Source organism: Trematomus bernacchii, unplaced genomic scaffold (genome assembly GCF_902827165.1).
Source record: "Trematomus bernacchii unplaced genomic scaffold, fTreBer1.1, whole genome shotgun sequence".
NCBI lineage: Eukaryota > Metazoa > Chordata > Actinopteri > Perciformes > Nototheniidae > Trematomus > Trematomus bernacchii.
The window spans coordinates 379,521-401,437 of NW_022987630.1; the positions used below are offsets into that span (position 1 = coordinate 379,521).

The 21,917-nt window shown below is 39.6% G+C and overlaps 1 protein-coding gene and 2 long non-coding RNA genes across 3 annotated transcripts; 1 reads left to right on the forward strand and 2 right to left on the reverse strand.

Annotated features, from left to right (window-relative positions):
• Positions 1-673: 673 nt before the first annotated feature.
• LOC117484568 (proteasomal ubiquitin receptor ADRM1-like) lies at positions 674-4,825 on the reverse strand. Its single transcript, XM_034132991.1, has 4 exons — positions 4,574-4,825; positions 2,576-2,733; positions 2,224-2,305; positions 674-777 (listed from the first exon to the last, which is right to left on the reverse strand). The coding sequence occupies exons 1-4, from the start codon at positions 4,599-4,601 to the stop codon at positions 674-676; spliced, it is 372 nt and encodes a 123-aa protein (XP_033988882.1). The 5' UTR covers positions 4,602-4,825.
• Positions 4,826-10,807: 5,982 nt separating this feature from the next.
• Positions 10,808-14,278, forward strand: LOC117484560. The gene is made up of 2 exons (XR_004556147.1): positions 10,808-10,854; positions 13,307-14,278. It is a non-coding gene; the product is annotated as an uncharacterized LOC117484560 (long non-coding RNA).
• A 3,300-nt stretch (positions 14,279-17,578) lies between these two features.
• LOC117484564 lies at positions 17,579-20,286 on the reverse strand. The gene is made up of 2 exons (XR_004556148.1): positions 20,247-20,286; positions 17,579-17,806 (listed from the first exon to the last, which is right to left on the reverse strand). It is a non-coding gene; the product is annotated as an uncharacterized LOC117484564 (long non-coding RNA).
• Between the last annotated feature and the right edge of the window lie 1,631 nt (positions 20,287-21,917).

Sequence of the window (21,917 nt, forward strand, 5' to 3'; positions counted from 1 at the left end):
CACCTCTGCTCCTCACTGCTGTAGCATGGTCAGTAGCTACTGTCATTAGCTACTGCTACTGCTCCTGCTACTGACCATGCTACAGATGTTAGTGCAAAATCTACAGCTCCTCTACCACAACTATCAGCAACAAGTGGACATGGAGAACTACATGAACTACATGTTGCTAAATCCACCGCGGGGCATAAACAGAAGGGCAACCATGCTCCGGGGTCTTCTTCGCTGCTTTTGGTGTATTTTGTGGCGGCAGCAGCGCCACTTACAGGCCCGGCATATGTACTACAGCGTTTCCAGCGGGTCGAGCGGTCTCGTGTGAACGGACACGTTAAATGAATCGAATGCGTGTGAACGGAATACTTTTTTGAAAACGCATACGGTGCGTAAACGCAAACGTTCCCGTGTAAATGGGGTCTAATAGTGAATAGAGTTAATGAAGCAGTTGAGTCTACAATAAAGTAATCCTTCACAAAACCAATAAAAACACAGCAGAGAGTTTATTTCTCAGGATGTACAGTTGTCATGCAGGTTTAATAACTGTTCAGTTTATATTAATCGGCGGGGGGAGGGAGGGTCTTAGCGACAGTTTCTATATTCATCTTAGATCTTCATCCTTAATGTGTAATAGTTACAAAACAGCTGTAGCAGCTAAATAAATACGTTAAATATTAAGCTCTCAGTCCAGACTCATGTCCTCGTCGTCGTCCTTCTTGTCCTTGGAGTCTCCGTCCTGGTCCGACTTTGTCTCCGTCTCCATGGCTTTGGCAAAGGCTTCGACGTCTGCAGAGAGAGAGAGAAGTGATCATGAATTACTGCTGCGAGAACTGATGGTTTTATTATTAACACAGTCTAAAGAAATACCAGTCAATGAAGTGGGTCAGAGTATAGCATCTACTAAAAAAGGTCACGGTAAAATGACGTAGTGTCAGTGGCGACTGGTCATTAGGGGCAGGTGGGGCACAGCAAAAAATGAATTAAAAAAAATATAAAATATATTTTAAGATCATGTTTAATCATCTGATTCGTCTGTACATTGCTGTTTTAGTCTGTGTTCTTCTAATTAGTGTCTACAGTGTGTGCCTATTGAGCTTTATATATACAGTCTATGCTATTGAGCTATTTAGAGCCAAGTGGGACAAAACCTGATCATGCCCCTCCCTCTCACTGTCTGAGTGAACGGTGACTGTAAAAACTACACTGCGCATGCTCAGAGTATTTTCCTATTTAATGTGTGTGGCAAAAAAATAATGACCATTGGGGCACTGAGCTGCCATCCCCACCATACGTCATCTCACATAATTCAGAGCTGATTGGCTGTAAGTACGTGTGCCGCGAAAAGTGTGGTGTGTGAAGAGGAGACGAGAGAGCTGCAGTGACGCGTCCTAAAACCAGGAAGTAAGCTGCGCATGGCTTCCCTCGACAAAAAAGCAATGAGATTTCTCCATAGGATTTTAGAAAATAGCTCGAAATAAGATCTGTGGGAAACGTACCTGTTAGATAAATGCACGTTTTGTTCAGCCGGATAACATCCACATGTCTACCCTACTTTCATAATTTTTGAATCATAAATCTATGGATTAGATTTATGATAGACTTTTGAAACTACAGGAAGATAAGGAGGACTTTTACAAAAAAGTAATAGAAATTTTTGTCCAGAAGGATAGGCAAATGGACTTCATCTTCAAGTCAAGGTAAGACCGCAATTTTATTGAAAATAGGATCTTACTAAGAGAGAACAATTCAATATTTAAATGATAAAATTACATTTTTTGGGTATCCTTTTGTTGAACTGTCTGTTTAAAATTAATCGAAGCATCAGATAAAAAAAGCTTTTGAAAATAATATTATATTTTGGTTTAGGTCAAAATATAATATTTGTAAACCTGAAGAGTCAGTGCCAGTGCCTCACCAGCCATGAACCTCACTGCACGTCACTGCAGAAGCTTATATATAGACATCTAAGTTTTTTGTGCCCCACCACTTTTGTACATATAAAAACGCCACTGCGTAGTGTGTTGTGAAAAATCCCAGAAAATGTGTAGAAATTAGAAAAAGTCATATAATCGTAGTGTGTTATAACGCTTTGTGCAGAATGCTTTGGCAATACTATGTAGTATAGTGTAAAACGATCCTAAATCCTAAGAATCGTAGAATAAGTCACAGTATAAATGTCCAAAAAGAACCTAAACCATGAAGGTGAATTTCCTCAGTAGATGTGAAACTCACCTCCTTCTGCAGGGAGACCAAACTGATTCATCAGAGGACCTAACTGACCTGAGGCCAGCGCACTGCTGAACATACTCATCGCCTGCACACACACACACACACACACACACACACACACACACACACACACACACACACACACACACACACACACACACACACACACACACACACACACACACACACACACACACACACACACACACACACACACACACACACAGTAAAAAGGTAGAAGTATTTTATATACAAACGTCTGTATCTCTCATAAACATGGCGGTGTTAAATGAACATGAGGAAGCAACATGTTGGCACTGAACTCAATCAGACGTATTGAGGATGATATTGATACCTGCTGGAACTGAGGCGAGCTGAGAGTGTTGTTCAGCTCCTCGCTGCTCTGAGGGAGAGACTCTCCGGAGGGGAGGAAGGGAGAGAGACGCTGCTGCACCTCGGGGTGAGACAGGATGGGAGCCATGACCTCCGGGGTGAGCACGCTGGACAGATCCACTGCAGAAACCACATCTGTGCTTTAGCAAAGGTACAAGTACTCAGATCTGTGCTTTAGTAAAGGTACAAGTACTCAGATCTGTGCTTTAGTAAAGGTACAAGTACTCAGATCTGTGCTTTAGTAAAGGTACAAGTACTCAGATCTGTGCTTTAGCAAAGGTACAAGTACTCAGATCTGTGCTTTAGTAAAGGTACAAGTACTCAGATCTGTGCTTTAGTAAAGGTACAAGTACTCAGATCTGTGCTTTAGCAAAGGTACAAGTACTCAGATCTGTGCTTTAGTAAAGGTACAAGTACTCAGATCTGTGCTTTAGTAAAGGTACAAGTACTCAGATCTGTGCTTTAGCAAAGGTACAAGTACTCACATCTGTGCTTTAGTAAAGGTACAAGTACTCACATCGGTGCTTTAGCAAAGGTACAAGTACTCACATCTGTGCTTTAGCAAAGGTACAAGTACTCAGATCTGTGCTTTAGCAAAGGTACAAGTACTCACATCTGTGCTTTAGTAAAGGTACAAGTACTCAGATATGTGCTTTAGCAAAGGTACAAGTACTCACATCTGTGCTTTAGTAAAGGTACAAGTACTCACATCTGTGCTTTAGCAAAGGTACAAGTACTCACATCTGTGCTTTAGTAAAGGTACAAGTACTCACATCTGTGCTTTAGCAAAGGTACAAGTACTCACATCTGTGCTTTAGAAAAGGTACAAGTACTCACATCTGTGCTTTAGCAAAGGTACAAGTACTCAGATCTGTGCTTTAGCAAAGGTACAAGTACTCAGATCTGTGCTTTAGTAAAGGTACAAGTACTCACATCTGTGCTTTAGTAAAGGTACAAGTACTCAGATCTGTGCTTTAGTAAAAGTACAAGCACTCACATCTTGTACTCGAGTAAAAGTAGAAGTACTCACATTCATTAGCTAACAATGACATTATTGTTCTATTAATATAAAGGGAGGTCAGGTACTCTTTAAAACAGCTGCTAGTTATGGGTACTTTTTACTGAAGTACATTTCAAAGCCCTCTTTACTTTTACTTGAGTAAAGAAGTTTAGTCAGTACTTCTACTTTTACCAGAGTATTTTTAAACACGAGTATCTGTACTTCTACTTGAGTAAAGTATGTGTGTACTTTTGCCACCTCTGGTTACTTCCTCTCAGTACTTCTGGTGTACTCTCTCACCCCCCTGCATCAACATGTACTTAGTTACTTCCTCTCAGTACTTCTGGTGTACTCTCTCACCCCCCTGCATCAACATGTACTTAGTTATTTCCTCTCAGTACTTCTGGTGTACTCTCTCACCTCCCTGCATCAACATGTACTTAGTTACTTCCTCTCAGTACTTCTGGTGTACTCTCTCACCTCCCTGCATCATAATGTACTTAGTTACTTCCTCTCAGTACTTCTGGTGTACTCTCTCACCTCCCTGCATCAACATGTACTTAGTTACTTCCTCTCAGTACTTCTGGTGTACTCTCTCACCTTCCTGCATCAACATGTACTTAGTTACTTCCTCTCAGTACTTCTGGTGTACTCTCTCACCTCCCTGCATCAACATGTACTTAGTTACTTCCTCTCAGTACTTCTGGTGTACTCTCTCACCTTCCTGCATCAACATGTACTTAGTTACTTCCTCTCAGTACTTCTGGTGTACTCTCTCACCTTCCTGCATCAAAATGTACTTAGTTACTTCCTCTTAGTACTTCTGGTGTACTCTCTCACCTCCCTGCATCAACATGTACCTAGTTACTTCCTCTCAGTACTTCTGGTGTACTCTCTCACCCCCCTGCATCAACATGTACTTAGTTACTTCCTCTCAGTACTTCTGGTGTACTCTCTCACCTCCCTGCCCCCCCGAGGGGACGTTCATGGTGGCCAGGATGCTCTGCAGGTCCCTCAGCTGGATGGGCTGCGAGGCGTTGGGGGTCCCGGCGGCGGTAGCGGGGGAGGAGGCGGGGGGGGAGGAGGCAGTGGGGGAGGTGACGGAGGTGTTGGTGGGGGTGACGGGAGTGATGGGGGTGGTGGGAACCTGGGCGGAGCCGAGGCGGCTGGAGGCTGAGGAGGAGGTGGGGGTGACGGCTGTGGACGGGCTGAGAGGAGAGAGAGGAACATCAGTGGGTCATTTTATATATATATATATTATTTATTTATTTACCTATGTAATCTTGTATTTCTATTATATTTATTACATATTATTGTTTTTTTAAATGTCTTTTTTTCTTTATTCACCAATTCTTTTTGTATTTGTACTAATTATTATAATTTTGTTCCATCATTATTATTTCTATTATTGTAATTTGTATGGCTTCATCTGATGTTTGTCAGGATTCTTGCAACTGTTTTTACTTGAACATCACTGGTACATTTTTTATATTTTTTAAATGTATTTACTTTTATTATTCTCCTGTGTATTATCTGCATCAAATACTGCCATGACATTATAAATAAATATATAATATCCACTGAATAAAATGTTTAACATTTAACACTTTTCTTAATTGTATTTGACATTTAATTATTTTGTGCAGGAAACCATAGCATGTATTTTCCCCCATAAGGTAATATGGGAAAATGTCTCCCTCTGGTGGAGAATAGTCGCAAGTTCATTTCTAAAGCCAGGGCCCTGAAGTACTTATAGATCCCAATTTGGGACATGTTTGTGTTGCAGCAGCATAAAAAGACATGGCATTGTACAATACAAATTAAAATACAAGAAAGTAGAAAAAATACATGTTGAATTTACAAATGAACAATAACAAGATATAAAGCAAGTCTATTATACAGGGATGGATTTTATAAAAATGGGTCTCGAATGGAACATATTTTATTCGGCTAAACGCTTATTATGGACTTTTGATAGGAGCTGAGGTCACACTTTCATAATTAAATCAAAACCGTGTACGTTAAAAAAATAAAATAATATGCCACCAAGTAGTCCACACACACCGAATGAGAAACTAAACATAAATAACATTCATGACATATTGTTAGAGCCAGTATTTCGTTTTTATAAGAAAGGCCACCTAATCGTGACGTCTGTAGTCAACCAGAGTATAAAAGACTACAATTCCCACGTCGCCTCCTTTAAGTGACAGAGATGGGAAACCTGTCAGAAGGACGGCGTCGAGGAACAGTTTCTAACCGTTCGATTACCCTTTAAGTTATGAAGTTATATAAGCCTTATCAAGACAGAAAGAATACCTAAGTTGTTTGTTATTTTATTTGCCTCTTTGTTTTGACTATTGTAAAGCCCTCTTTTCTTTCTTGCATGTGTAAAAGTTTGTTATTTTATTTTGTGCAAACACATCTCTCGTCTCTTCAACTGTAAGTAATGTAAGTTATAAAATGTCTGTTTAAAGCGTCTAGTGGCTTGATAGATAAACAAGTTAGTAAGATTGATTTCTGTAGCCACTTGTCTGGAAATACCATAGACTGTATATGGGAAATACCGAAGAATAGAAACGGTTTTGAAAACTTTTGTCACGTAGTGATCGTCTTCTCAATAAAACATCTATGATAATGTCTTCTGGCCAATCAGAATCACGATAACGGCGTGGTGTTGTTGCAGGAAGTCCCGACGGAGAATACTTTTGCTGTAGTACATCTATACATCGATACAACATGTGTTGATAGAAAATCAACACGTAATGAAATAAGACCCCACGGTTTGATGATAGGTGTGTGGGCTGTCTTTCATTTTGACTCACAGAACAATGGGGGCTTATCCACCCTTATCCACAATGTAAAGTAATTCACACAGCCTCTTCCCTCTCTCTGTGAGGAGCAGCAGGTTCAGCTTTCAGAACAAAGTCACACAAAACTAAAATGCCATTCATTTTTTTAAATGTGTAGTAATAGATTTATTTATTTTTCTTCTCAAGAGAGTACCAGAATGTGTATTTTATGTTAGTATTTCAAAAAATCTCCTGGGGGAAAATCCCCCAGACCCGCCTGCAGGGGTTGGGTCTTCAGCATGTCAACTCTTTCACCTGTGGGGAAATTGCAGGATTGGCTCCAGGTCGCCCTTTTTATTTACTACAAGACAAATGTGCCTTTTTATTTCATACAGTTCAATTCGGATTGAGACAGGGAAATAATCTAAACCTCACGCGTGGCGTTTCACTGTCGGGGGGAGCGTGTATGTAATTACATTGCAAATACTGATTTGAGCCCCACCACTGTATGGGTTAGCCCTACCATAGATTACCCAACAAAAATACTCTGGAGCCGCCACTGCTTCTAGGTAATCACACATCCTGTCATGCACACAGCTACAGTTGGGATACCTTTGTTATCATGTTACTCTCATGTTGGAAGAGGACATTCAGTATTTTCCCAACACTTTATATCAGGGGTCGGCAACCCCTGGCACTGGTTACGGTGGCGCGTGCCAATGTTGGCATGCGGCACCGTAACCAGTGGCACACTAGGAATAAGTGGAATAAGTGTGCAAGATATTTAAATTGTATTTTCGGATCCTGAACGAGACCACCACCAGAGCTCGTCTCCCCGTTACCTGCAGAAGGAAGCCATGCACGCAGCGCAGCCCCGCTCTGTTTAACTCCAGGTGACTTTCTGCCGCTTTCCTCCGTGGTGCAGGGCTGATCGTTTCACCACAGAGGAAAGCACTTCACAAATTGCAGTACCCATAAGGAGCTGTACAAATGCTGCAGTTTTTGCGTGGCTGTGTCTTTAGTTGAAAGCCCAGTGGCGATCTGCTCATCTCTCATTGAAATAATATGCTACAAAGGGGCGGACTGGCCATCTGTGTGTTGAACTTTCCTGTCGGCTCCCAAACCGTAGTCGAGGAGGGCAGAAGCAACAAGCTTCAGGTTCAATAACCCGCTTTAGCTTAAATGACTGGAGAGAGGCGAGCTCTTCTTGGGAGGCCGTTGTATTTATTTAGCTGTTCTTCTGTTTCACAAAATACATCACAGACCTCTGTTTTTCTGCTGCCTCGTTTCTCTTCCAGAAACATACACGCTCGCTCACTCTCGCTCTACCATTGATTGATTGATTGAAAAGTTTATTAACAGCTTGTATATTGGGTACAGTACAGTACAGCTCAAAACATACAATTGTTAAGGGGATGCAGACCAGAGAAAGACTTTCGTCTTGTTTACATCAGGGTCCCCCATTTCCAATTCATCATATCATTTAAGACATATAAGACATATTTGACATACAGATGGCTTATTTACAATTTACATACAGGTGGTTTTTTACATACAGATGGCTTATTTACAATTTTCATTTTAGATTTCGTTCTAATACATCCTAACCGGACATTTAAGACATACCAAGTCTACAGATATACAGTTAGTAACAGAGTCTAAAATGCGAGTATATACATAGATGGGGGGGGGAAGCTGTCCATTGTACGACAGGTTGAGATTTGTACCATTACCGGGGCCAGTTTTGCAATGCTTTCCCCCGAAGGTGCTCTTTAAGAGAGGTTTTGAAGGTAAGTATAGTTTTACTTTCCTTTACAGTTGTGGGAAGAGCGTTCCACCTTGATGTGGCATAATTGCGAAACGTGTATTCCCCTTTTTTTGTGCCAAATCTGGGTTTTACATGATTTGTGGAGCTCCCTCTGGTATTATGATCATGGTATTCCTTGACCTTTGGGAAGAATTTTGACATGTACATGGGTACCATAGAGGTGTAGTGGATCTTGTAGACCAGGCCCATTGCAAGTAGCTGTACTCTGTCGTCTACTCTAAGCCATCCTAGGTTGTCAAAGTGGGCAGAGGTGAGGTGGGTTCTAGATGAAAGGTCAAGCAGTAGTCTGACCAGTTTATTTTGCGATGTTTGAAGTTTTATTTTTAGCGCCTTGGAGGTGCTATGGTACCATGACGTGCAAGCATAGTCATAGTACCCTTGAATGAGTGCTCCTGCCAGAGTTTTCAGGGTGTTTTTGTTTACCAGAGAGGAGATCCGGTATAGGAATCTAGTTCTTTGATTGACTTTTTTTATTACATTGGATGCCATTTTGTCACAGGAGAGGTTTGCCTCAAGAATAGATCCTAGTAGTGATGGGAATTCCGGCTCTTCTTGGTGAGCCGGATCATTTGGCTCGGCTCACCAAGAAGAGCCGGCTCTTTCGGCTCCCAAACGGCTCTTCAGTTTACTACATATTATACCTTTTATAATTCAATCAAATGTAGCCCTGTTTTGACTCATGATTTATATGTGTACACATATTACTTACATTATTCAATACATCCTTTGTACTGAAGTATTCAAAAGTAAAAATTACATGTTTAATATCAATTATTTGCTGTGGCCAGTTTTCATTGCATTTACAGACCCTTGTATCTCTCTGATACCACCCAATGAATGCACTGACTTGCTTGAACCACGCTACACAAAGCAGATAGCAACACCTATAAAAAACCCGAGGTGACAGGGCTTTCAGTGTTGCAGCTCCTAGACTGTGGAACAGCCTCCCAGTACATATCCGGACTGCTGAGTCTATTGAACTTTTTAAATCTCAGCTAAAAACTCACCTCTTTGCACTGGCTTTTAATACTAGTTGAACATTACATTTTTACATTTGTATGTGTTTTTTTTAAATATTTTTCTAGTTATTGTGCTTTTTATCATGTTTTTAATTATTGTTTTATTATTGTACTCCCATTGTGTTATTTAATATGTATTGCCTGTACAGCACTTTGGTCAACTGAAGGTTGTTTTAAATGTGCTATATAAATAAATAAAGATTGAGATTGAGATAAAAACTTAAGCATAGACATTTAAATAAAGGGGCTACTGTATCGACATTTTAAAATTATATTTAAAGAAAAGGCCCTGACTAAACAGCAGGGCTCTATTTCAGTATTAACTATAGAAAAAAAGACAGCAACAGCTGACATCAAATCTTTGCTGAGCCCAAGGATAATCATAAATAAATGACATAGTGAAAATAAATATATTGCAATGCTCAGTACAGCAGCATCCAACAGTCTCTAATCCTTGGATATTACATGTCACTGCATGCATGCACGGAGCAGCTGTAGCGCGGAGATCATCATATCATTCTGTCTTGTATTACTTAACAACAAAATAACAAAAAAAAACGGCTCGTTCGCGGGCGCGAGCCGGCTCCCGTCGTTCACTTAAAAGAGCCGGCTCTTCGAGCCGGCTCGTTCGCGACCGACACATCACTAGATCCTAGGTATGTAATTTCCTTCTTACTTGTGACAATAATGTCACCCACTGCAACTGAGAAGTCGTCGGATTTGCTGAGATTATGTTTCGAACCGAAGAGAATGGACTCTGTTTTACCCAGGTGTAATGATAATTTATTATCGGCGAGCCAGGTGCAGATTCTGCCGAGCTCGGAGCTGAGGGTTTTTTCAACCTGCAATCTGCTCTGCACCATACACACATGCACACGCCACACCCCTCTCTCTCTCTCTTAAAGGGACAGCGATCTCATCTCACTCTGCATGACCCTAATATCATAACATGTGTGTTCTGGAGAATCACAGAACGGACGATCGTCCTTATTATAATGCCGTTTTAAACCAATTATTTAAATGTGTTTATTAAATTCGGCATCATGTAAGTTGTGCTGACAGGTCCACACACTGCTTCCCCGCAGCGAGGCTCCCCCGCCCTCCTGTTGATAGTTCACGAACGTCAAGCTCCTCAAACCCCCCCCCCCCCCCGGTTGATAATTCTCGATCGTTGGCACGCTGATAACAATTTTTTTTTTTAATGGCACTTCATATCAAAAAGATTGCCGACCCCTGATCTAAAGTAACAGACAGAGAATCAGCACTTTTGAAACAGGGCTGAAAGTTAACAGAGGGGATTATGGGATGCTGCAATGATCTGTTTGGTGTTTCAGCCAATCAGAGACAGGCTCTGGATATATCTGAGATATTGATTAAAATAAAGAGTATAATAGGGGACCTTTAAAAGTAATAAACGTTGTAAAAAAAGACCCTCCCCCTTATAACAGTCTCAAAGCTGATTCCTCTTTATCTTCATTAAAACAGTTTGAAGGTTTGATGATGAAATATTAAAATATGATGACGTGTTTTTCTAACATAACCACATTTCTTTTCCAGAGCTATGAACCTGCCCCAATACAGAACCGGTCCAGAATCGATCAGGTAACATCTGCTTTATTAACATCTCTCTGAAACGTACACATGTTCATGTTAACACAATACAAATACTTTTAGAGGGGAAATGTTGGTTTTAAAGGTCACCTATCGTGCTATTTGTAGGCAATAGCATAGGTCTCAGATATATACAAATATATGAAAAACCGACCATATTACGTCCAAAACAGTCGGGCATTGTTTCTGATAGCAACGTTTCTGATTGGGCCGTGGGTCCACATTTCAGATATTACGTCATATCGGACGCAAATCTGGATCAGCTCCGTTGTTCCCCCGTTTTTAGAGATTTGGGTACGGAGGAAAAGAGAGAGGGTTTTATTTTCTGACGCTGCGTGAGTTCCCCGACACACCGGGGACACATGTTGATGTAGAGAAGACATCACAAAGTGCATTTTGCATGATAGGTCCCCTTTAAAACCACTGAAGGAGTCATTGTACAAACAAAGACAATAAATGTGTTTATTCTCATCACTGCTTCAGAAACACAACGATAGGAAATCATCATCACACACGCTGACAAGATTATCCACATTTCATTTTCTGTTAAGGCTGCTCCACAGTGGATCTCAATCCCAGCTGCAATCAGAGAACACAACACATTTATTTTGATTTTGATTTTGATTGATATGTATTAATTATGCTATTAACATTGATTTTAATTTCTAACAATCCCTCCTTTCACACCTTTTAAGGTGTGAACACAATACTGAAATTAATGAGTTCTTCATCTGTAAACATTGATTTTAAATTTCTAACACAACACATTTATTTTGATTTAAATCCCAATTAAAAACAGTATCTTTTGGTATATTGTTTTCTTTATTAACATTTCCAGTATTGTATGTTGCATGTGTTTTTTTTAAATTGTATTGACTTGTTATTTTAAATCAAATGTGTCTCATTAGGGCGACTTAAACAATCTCCAGGCACTATAACTGTACAACACTTCTTATTCTCTGTTGATCAGTGTTTCTCAAACTTTTTCATACCAAGGACACTTAACCAATAAGCAAACACTCACGGACCACCTGACTCCACAAATATCCAGAACCAAAAGGCCTGCTCACCGCTCCAACAGTTAATAACAAACTACAGCCTAATAGTGACAGCTTCACTTCTCTGTATCGCCTCGTTCACACATTAAATCAACAATACAAATACTACTACAGATTATATAAGCATTTCGTTCAAATGCGATTTAAAATGCTCTCAAGTTTTACACCTCTTATGAAAAGTAGACTACATTTATTACGGAGTTTATGTCCTATCCAACAGACTCACAGGTAGTACGACACAAACCTCCGCTGTGGATTTTCAAAACAAAATACAGTAAAACTATGGTCGCAGGCCCAAGTTGAACTCTCTGAGGTCTAAGCCCTTTTTTCACATGTTAGGCTCGTCTGGGCTTTTCTTGTAAAAATGCTATTAAAACATGAACCTTGGTGACCATCGGGCTGGCCTGCATGGTCTGCCTACAAAACTAAAATAAAAAAACGTTTATGCAGCCCCAACAACAGCCTCTGATCATCAACAGACTTCACGCAATGCTTCATCGGATGCATATATTAATTAGATAATAATCTCTATCTCACTCCTAACACATCTAAATCTACTTTCAGCGTGGATAAATGTTCATAAAATAAATTCATTGTTTGTTTTATACGCTTCTTGAAATCTAAAAGAAACCACATCGTTTTTCTAGAACAGATTACAAATCGCCTGAAAATGGTACAAACAAGTGGCAACATGTGTGACGAAGGTGTTGCGCTGGGCTAAATCATTCAACTCGCTCCATTGCGGAGATATTCCCGCGAGAGTGCGGAAAACTTAAATGTATTTATTTATAGGGCTGTGCAATTAATCGTATTTTAATCGCAATTACGATTTTGGCCTGCCACAATTACGAAAACAACATAATCGAATTAATCAATTATTTTGCTTTGCTAGGTTGTGACAGTGCAACATATTTGATCTAATTTATTTTGGTCTAATTTATTTGTATTTATCATATTTTTATATATGATAAGTAGCTTGTGGAAGTGCGCTCCAAAATATTTGTTGATCTTGTTTATTGGTATTTATTATTTTGATATTATTTATTTTAAGTTTTTCAGTTGAATTATACGTTCAGGGTAATCAACAGTTATAAGATACTGTTCAAATTATTATTTGTATTTGTTTTAAAGTTCAATAAATGGATGTTTTCAAAGTCAATGAATAATCGTATTTAATAATCGTGATATCAATTATTGACCAAAATAATCGTGATTATGATTTTTGCCATAATCGCACAGCTCTATTTATTTATTTCAAATGTGACATTTTACCAATATGCTCACGGACCACTAGGGGGCGCTCACGGACCGCACTTTGAGAAGCACTGTGTTGATAATATGATGAGAAATGGATGAAACTGTCTTCTCTCATCTCTTCCTCCCAGGATCGTCAGAAGTGAACAGAAGACGACCGCCGATGAAATCTAGATTTAAAAAAATGAAACACAAGGACATCAAAAATCGATTTAAAAACTAATATTTTATTTTCTATGTAACTCCGTGGACACGCTCCGGTCTCAGATGCAGGGATGAAGCTCCAATCATATATTTCTTTTTTCCAGCCTTACAGATCTCTTCGGCTCCCCACCATGCATCGTCACCTAAATATAAAGAATAAGAAATATGTGCACGTGTGTTTCTGAACTCTCTCTACGACATGCTGCTGATTCTCACGTTGTGCTTCGTGTGTTGGACAAATGTGAAGTGCTTGTGTCGGAGTGAGCAGGACTTTATTGACAAATGTCTGCTATCTGTTTGTTGTGTTTTATATTATCAGAATAAAGTCTATTAACATGTGAGGGGTGTTTTATTTTGGCGGGTTGATGTGTACACTGACGGTACGTCCACACGGCAGCGTCGCGTGCTTCAACGGAGACGCTTCCCCTTCACTTTGAATGGGGTGACGTGACGCTTTGCCGAACTGCATTGTGGTTCCCTCGCGTCGCTTTGCCTCCTCCGTTGCTCGCTTCGAAAGTTGAGAAAAGTTCAACTATTCAAGCGCCAGCCAATCAAATCATATGCCAGGACAAGCTCTAGCCAATCAAACCGCATGCTTGTGTGTCCGGGGCGGGAGATTAATGTGATTGGTTGTTGGTCGCCCACCGACAAGCTTCAACGCGACGCTGCCGTGTGGACGTGCCGTGAAGTGTGCAAAGGGTGTGGCGTTAGAAAGCGTAAATGTTAGGTAAATATTTTTGAGTTATGCATCACCTGGCTTATTAAACTAATCCTCCTCCTGCTCTTCCTCCCCCTCCTCCTCCTCCTCTCCCTCCTGAATGAAATATGTGTCGTATCAGAGGTCACTCTCACATCCTTAGATTTGATCATGTTCATTATTAAAGTTATGCTTCTCTGTTCTCTGTGGGCTTCATTCATGTTCACATGTATACCTTATTCTCTGTCTTTATTCTTTCTTAAACTTCTTGACTTTATTCCTTGAAAATTATAATTAAAGAAAAATCTAAATTGTCTCCCAATTTCTTTTCGGAGCAAGTCCATTTTTAAAAATATAAATTAAAATATATAGAACATTATAAAATGATTGACAGCTTGTACAACAGACTCAATTTAAGTACAACAATAATAACTCCTGTCTCAGTTTGAAATCTCTCTCTGGCTTTAGTTTTACAAAAGTAATAAAGGCATTGTATTTATTATTCTGAAATGTATTATTAGTTGTTATTCAAAAGTCAATCTTACAAGTCTTAGGAATTGTTAGACATTTTAAGAGGGAACTACTTTTTCATTTTGTATTCTGTTGTATTCATTCTAGATATTTCGTCTTGTTTCTAAAATATTTTTTCATCTTTAATCTCAATTTTTCCAATTTATTTTCAATGTATTGAATTTTGACCTTATTCACGAAATGCTGCCTTTCCACATTTCGACTTTATTCTCAAATGATTTGTTTTACCTCTTAAGCCTGGCCCTAATACACTGCCATAGTTTATCATCTTGGACCTTCTCTTAAAGGTGGGGTAGGTAAGTTTGAGAAACCGGCTCGAGATACACTTTGTGTTATATTCCATGGAATGCTCTTAACATCCCGATAGCAATGAATATCTGAAGTGCTTTGACAAAAGATCCATTAAAAAATATCATCTGTGGAAGCCGTAGTACTGTAAAAAGCACGACCAATCATCTGAGCCGGCCCGGCTAAAATAACTGGATGGCCTACCTGCCTGTCAGCCTTCCATCTGTGCACAAACTTATCTCGTGCCCTCATTGGTCATGTGCGCGTTCGTGTGTGTTGGAGGAGGGGCTCTGTAAGGAAGTGGCAGATTTTCTCAGGCTGTGTATTTTCAAATTCTAGCGATCTCGAGCCGGTTTCTCCAAAATGACCTACCCCACCTTTAAAGACTTCCAGCATGACTGAGCCCCACAAAGCAGCTCCATCAAGGCCTGGGTGGATGAGTTTGGTGTGGAAGAACTTGACCTCAACCCCACTGAACACCTTTGGGATGAACTAGAACGGAGAGCCAGCCTCTCGTCCAGCATCAGTGTGTGACCTCACTAGTGCTCTTCTGGATGAAAGGGCTTCCCACAGACACACTCCACGATCTGTAGAAAGCCTTCCCAGAAGAGTGGAAGCTGTTATAGCTGCAAAGGGGGACCAACTTCAAATGAATGCCTAAGAGTTTGGAATGGGATGTCCTGAAAGCTCCTGTAGGTGTAATCAGAATCAGAATCAGAATCAGAATCAGAATCAGAATCAGAATCAGAATCAGAATCCCTTTATTAGTCCCAGAGGATACATGTACATTGTTACAGCAGAAAGAGCCAGAGACAGCTTCATGTTACCAAAAGCATGCATACAACAAAGTATTAAAGATTAAAAAAAGAAATGATAATAGGTGTTCTAGTCTGTGTTGTTGTGTGGGGGGTCTACTAGGGGTCGTGGTGGTTATATAGTCTGACCGCTGCAGGAAGGAAGGACCTGTGGTATCTCTCTAATGTGTAGGTGGTCCAATACTTTTGTCTATATTGTGTATAATTGAGTATCATCCACATAACAATGAAAATGTCCCGAGTGATTCCTTATTGCCTAAAGGAAGCGTATATAATGTGAACACAATAGGTCCAAGCTCTGAGCCCTTATGCTTTGCTGTGGTAGAACTGGCTGGATCAAATCAAACAGAACTCTAAACACATTTTCAGCTCTGCACACAATCTGCAATTCAACTCTGCACTTTCTAAAACACTGCACACGGTTCTCTGAGTAACACACAGAGATCTGACATATTCACCTGTCAGCCATTTTCAACACACTGCCATTAAACATGCTACACATATGAGCCAATGAACAGATACACATGCCAGCTGACCGTTAACGCCTGGCTGCTTTACTGCTGACTCATCAATCAGGATATAAGTACAAGAAGTGGGATATTTATTTTAAAAATCTGTTTTTTTATCACAGAGCTGAGAAAATAATATTTATTATAAAAAAATCAAATATCCTGTTTATGAAATACACAAGAAAAAAAAAAAAGATTTAAAAACAAATTAACATTAAATATAAGCAAAACAAATATTATGCTATTTGGAAAACATAAAACAAATCCTCAGGTGCAATTAATACTAGATAACATAAACATAGAAAGAGTATATGAAATGAAGTTCCTTGGTGTGGTTTGAGAGCACAAGATCAGCTGGAAACCTCATATCAATCATGTAAAAGCTAAACTGGCTAAGACTATCTCAATATTGGGGAAAGCAAGACACATTCTGGACTACAACTCATTATGCTCTGTATAATACACTCATATTGCCATGTCTGAGTTACTGTGTGGAGATTTGGGGAAACACTTACAAAACCAACCTACAGCCGTTATGCACATTACAAAAAAGGGCTATAAGAATAATCAATAATGTTGGATATCTTGAACACACTCATTCATTATTCTTGAAGTCACACACACTGAAGTTTACTGATCTGGTTACATTTAAAACGGCACAAATCATGTACAGAGCAAGACATAATCTACTTCCTAGGAAATTACAAACATTGTTCATAGACAGAGAGGGCGGGTATAATTTGAGAGGAAATCTACATTTGAAACAACTCAAGGTCAGAACAACTGTGAGAAGTATGAGTAGAACAATCTGTGGGGTGATTTGATGGAACGGTTTGGAGCAGGAGTTCAAACAAAGCACACATATAATTCACTTTAAAAGGATGTACAGAAACACTTTCTTGGAAAACTATGAGAATGATTTAAGGTGATTGAAGATGAGAAATGATTGTAAATTTATGTATAAATGTAAATATGTAAGTAGGAATAACTTGCAGGAATGATTTAAAGGATAATCATTGATCAGCGGTAAGTAAGGGGTGGGAATTAATAAGCATTTGCTTCCTCCCGCTCCCTTTCGGACACATATGATTTATTATTATTATTAATATGAATATTGATAAATACTGTATTCTAACAATACGGTATTCTGTTTTTCACATGTGTTATTTTATATTTGTTTTTTTAATCTGTTCGAAATAAAGATGGAAATGAAATTATGCCGTTAATTCATGAGAAAAGCACTCGGATAGAAAGTCAGAAACATTTGAAATATTTGTTGAAAACAAATGTAATAAAATGTCCAAAGAAAGTATTCAGAGTAATTCTTATTACAGTTTTATAAGTGTTTTATATATTTCTCAAATGACCTGCTTTGACTGCAGCTTGAGAAACTTCTGGATTCAGTCTGAAAGCATCCTTTTTTAACTTTAAACATGATCTTTAATAATGTTGTAGTTTAGTTTAACTCTGAGAGGTGGACTGGCTGGACTCCTCACTGGGACTCTGGTTCTGGACCAGCTTGCAGGGTCCAGGAGTTCTTGGAGAGAAGGAGCGCTTCCTGCCGCAGGACTCGGGGGATGGGAGTTCCTGAACATGGAGAAACAGCTTCAGTTATTATGCTCCAAATATCTGGAACAAAGTCACAGAAAGAATGTGTCTGCAGCTCAGAGAGTCCTGCTGGGAACCCACACATGTTGAGGAGCCCAAAGTGTGATGAGAGAAATGTACAGTACGGGTCCCCAGCACATAGAAGCTGCCGGATGCTAACCTGCATATGTTGGGAGAGCTTTACAGATCAGGAGAGGAACTAAGTACATTTACTCAAGGACTATACTTAAGTACAAGTGGCGACTGGTCATTAGGGGCAGGTGGGGCACAGCCCCACCTAGTGTCAGCAGAAAGTATTACAAATAATGATTACAAAAATGCAAAAAAATAAATAAAAAAATATATAAAATATATTTTAAGATCATGTTTAATCATCTGATTCGTCTGTACATTGCTGTTTTAGTCTGTGTTCTTCTAATTAGTGTGTCTACAGTCACAGTGTGTGCCTATTGAGCTGTTTAGAGCCATGTGGGACAAAACCTGATTATGCCCCTTCCTCTCGCTGTGAAGTGAACGGTGACTGTAAAAACTACACTGCGCATGCTCAGAGTATTTTGTAATGTAATGTGTGTGGCAAAAAAATAATGACCAGAGGGGCACGGAGCTACCATCCCCACCATACGTCATCTCAAATCATTCAGAGCTGATTGGCTGTAAGTACGTGTGCCGCGAAAAGTGTGGTGTGTGAAGAGGAGACGAGAGAGCTGCAGTGACGCGTCCTAAAACCAGGAAGTAAGCACAAAAAAGCAATGAGATTTCTCCAGAGGATTTTAGAAAATAGCTCGAAATAAGATCTGTGGGAAACGTACCTGTTAGATAAATGCACGTTTTGATCAGCCGGATAACATCCACATGTCTACCCTACTTTTATAATTTTTTTATCATAAATCTATGGATTAGATTTATGATAGACTTTTGAAACTACAAGAAGATAAGGAGGACTTTTACAAAAAAGTTATAGAAATGTTTGTCCAGAAGGATAGGCAAATGGACTTCATCTTCAAGTCAAGGTAAGACCGCAATTTTATTGAAAATGGGATCTTACTAAGAGAGAACAATTCAATATTTAAATGATAAAATTACATTTTTTGGGTATCCTTTTGTTGAACTGTCTGTTTAAAATTAATCGAAGCATCAGACAAAAAAAGCTTTTGAAAATAATATTATATTTTGGTTTAGGTCAAAATATAATATTTGTAAACCTGAAGAGTCAGTGCCAGTGCCTCACCAGCCATGAACCTCACTGCACGTCACTGCAGAAGCTTATATATAGACATCTAAGTTTTTTGTGCCCCACCACTTTTGTACATATAAAAACGCCACTGAGTACAATGTTGAGGTACTTGTACTTTACCTGAGTATTTCCCTTTTATGCTACTTTGTACTTCTACTCCTCTACAGTTCAGAGGTACATGGTGTACTTTTACTCCACTACATGTATTTAATACCTTTAGTTACTTCACAGATGTGGATGAATGATGTGAAATATAATCAAGTGTTACATCAGACTTTAGTTCCACCTGGAGTAAATCCACAAGCTACCCTGCCGTATACAAAGTCATTCAAACTAGCTGCACCTTTACCAGCTTTGAGAACACTTTCATGATCAATCATTATAAAACATATCATATATATTATTCTGAAATGGACCAATCTGCACAATGACTACTTTTACTGTCGCTACTTTCACTATATTTTGATGCTAATACTTTTCTACTTTTACTTGAGGAACATTTTGAATGCAGGACTTTTACTGTAACAGAGTATTCCTACACTCTGGTACTTCTACTTTTACTCAAGTACAAGATCTGAGTACTTCTACTTTTACTCAAGTACAAGATCTGGATACTTCTACTTTTACTAGAGTACAAGATCTGAGTACTTGTACTTTTACTCAAGTACAAGATCTGAGTACTTGTACTTTTACTCAAGTACAAGATCTGAGTACTTGTACTTTTACTCAAGTACAAGATCTGAGTTTTACTCAAGTACAAGATCCGAGTACTTTTACTCAAGTACAAGATCTGAGTACTTTTACTCAAGTACAAGATCTGAGTACTTCTACTTTTACTCAAGTACAAGATCTGAGTACTTCTACTTTTACTCAAGTACAAGATCTGAGTACTTCTACTTTTACTCAAGTACAAGATCTGAGTACTTCTACTTTGACTGACGTATATTTTGATGGTAATACTGTAACAGACTGGTTATAATGTTGATGTTTTCATGTGTTTTATTCTTCAGTTTATTTACATTTTACAGAGTGTCAGTGAACGCGTCACTGTTTTGATAGACAGTTGTTGTGAAGAGAAACAGCCAAAATGATGAAGAGAGAAAAACAAGAGTGTTGTTTTCCTCTGAGGACATGCTCCATGAAAGAGTTTCATATCTGGATGAATGGAGGATATTCAGTACTCACAGTTCTTCTGGATCTCGGCTCTGATCGTCTCATATCTGATCCTGTAGGGATGAACACAATCCAACAGTTATGGATCCAGTTTAAAATAAGTGTTTGTTCTTTGAGTCAGCTTCAGAGTCCTGACTGATCTCATGCTTTACATCCCATCATATCTTCTCTGCAAACACTACGACTGACTGCCACAGCTCTCAGCTGCATTACAGGAAGTAACAGTCATTAGTCAAGGAGCTACAAACATCCCATCAAAAACAGACTACCTTTTCCACTCTTCTGTCAAATCCCATATGTCTGGTGGAAAGTTGATTACTTACTAAATGTGGCTTTGCATTTTCAGCTGGCCTTCTATAGTTGATGGAAGAATGAAAGAGCCTGCAGTCAGTGGGTAACATCACTGATCTGTTGTGATTCCCCAGTGAGAGAAACACCTCCCTGTGTTTCATACAATACTGCTGAACCAGCAGAGACCCCTTACTGACCTGAGGGTCTCCAGTCTGCAGTCTGGACTCTCCAGAAGATCTCTCAGCAGCTCCTCTGAATCCTGCAGAGGGTTCTGACTCAGGTCCAGCTCTCTCAGATGGATGTTGGACTTCAGAGCTGAGGCCAGAGCAGAACAGCTGATCTCTGGCAACATGCAGGCCCACAGACTGAATAAAGAAAACATGATGAGGATACAAATCTGTTTATATTCCAATCAGATGTTACTCAACATTTAAATGAATCTGAACAGAAAAATCTGTCTACTTCAGAAAGTAAAGTTTATTATGTAAAACTTATATGACTTCAGATGACCTCACAACTAACATCTATTTCAATCAATCAATCAATGTTTATTTATATAGCCCAATATCACAAATGTTAAATTTGTCTCAGTGGACTTCACAGTTTGTACAGAATATCAGTATGACAATACGACACCCTCTGTCCTTAGACCCTCACATCGTACAAGGAAAAACCTCCGTAGAAAACCCACAGTTTAAAGGGAAAAATGGGAGAAACCTCAGGGAGAGCAACAGAGGAGGGATCCCTCTCCCAGGACGGACAGACGTGCAATAGATGCCGTGTGTAAATCGAAGAGATAATACATTTACAACATAGGTAGACCGAATGTTTGGAAATGCATGTGTCTTTAATAAGATGAATCCACGAGGATATCCATCCAGGACTTATGATCCAGGACCACAGCAACAGGCACAGCCACGACTCAAGATCCAGGGCTTGCGATCCAGGACTCAGGACCACAGCAACAGGATCAGCCGCGTAGATAGACACCAAAAAGAAAATTTGGGGAAGCTGGGTTATTCGGAACATGAGAGTCCACAGGTACAGACAGAGAGAAGGAAGAAGTAAGGTGTCCCCCGACAAACTAAGCCTATAGCAGCTAAACTAGGGGCTGCATCTAATCAGCCCTAACTATAAGCTTTATCAAAAAGGAAGGTCTTAAGCGCACTCTTAAAAACGGATAGGGTGTCTGCCGCCCGAACGCAAACTGGAAGCTGGTTCCACAAATGTGGAGCTTGATAAGAAAAGGCTCTGGCTCCCATTGTAGTTTTAGAGACTCTAGGAACAACCAACAACCCTGCATCCTTGGAACGCAGTGCCCTAGTAGGACAGTAGGGTGTAATGAGTTCTTTAAGGTAAGATGGCGCCTGCCCATTAAGGGCTTTGTAGGCG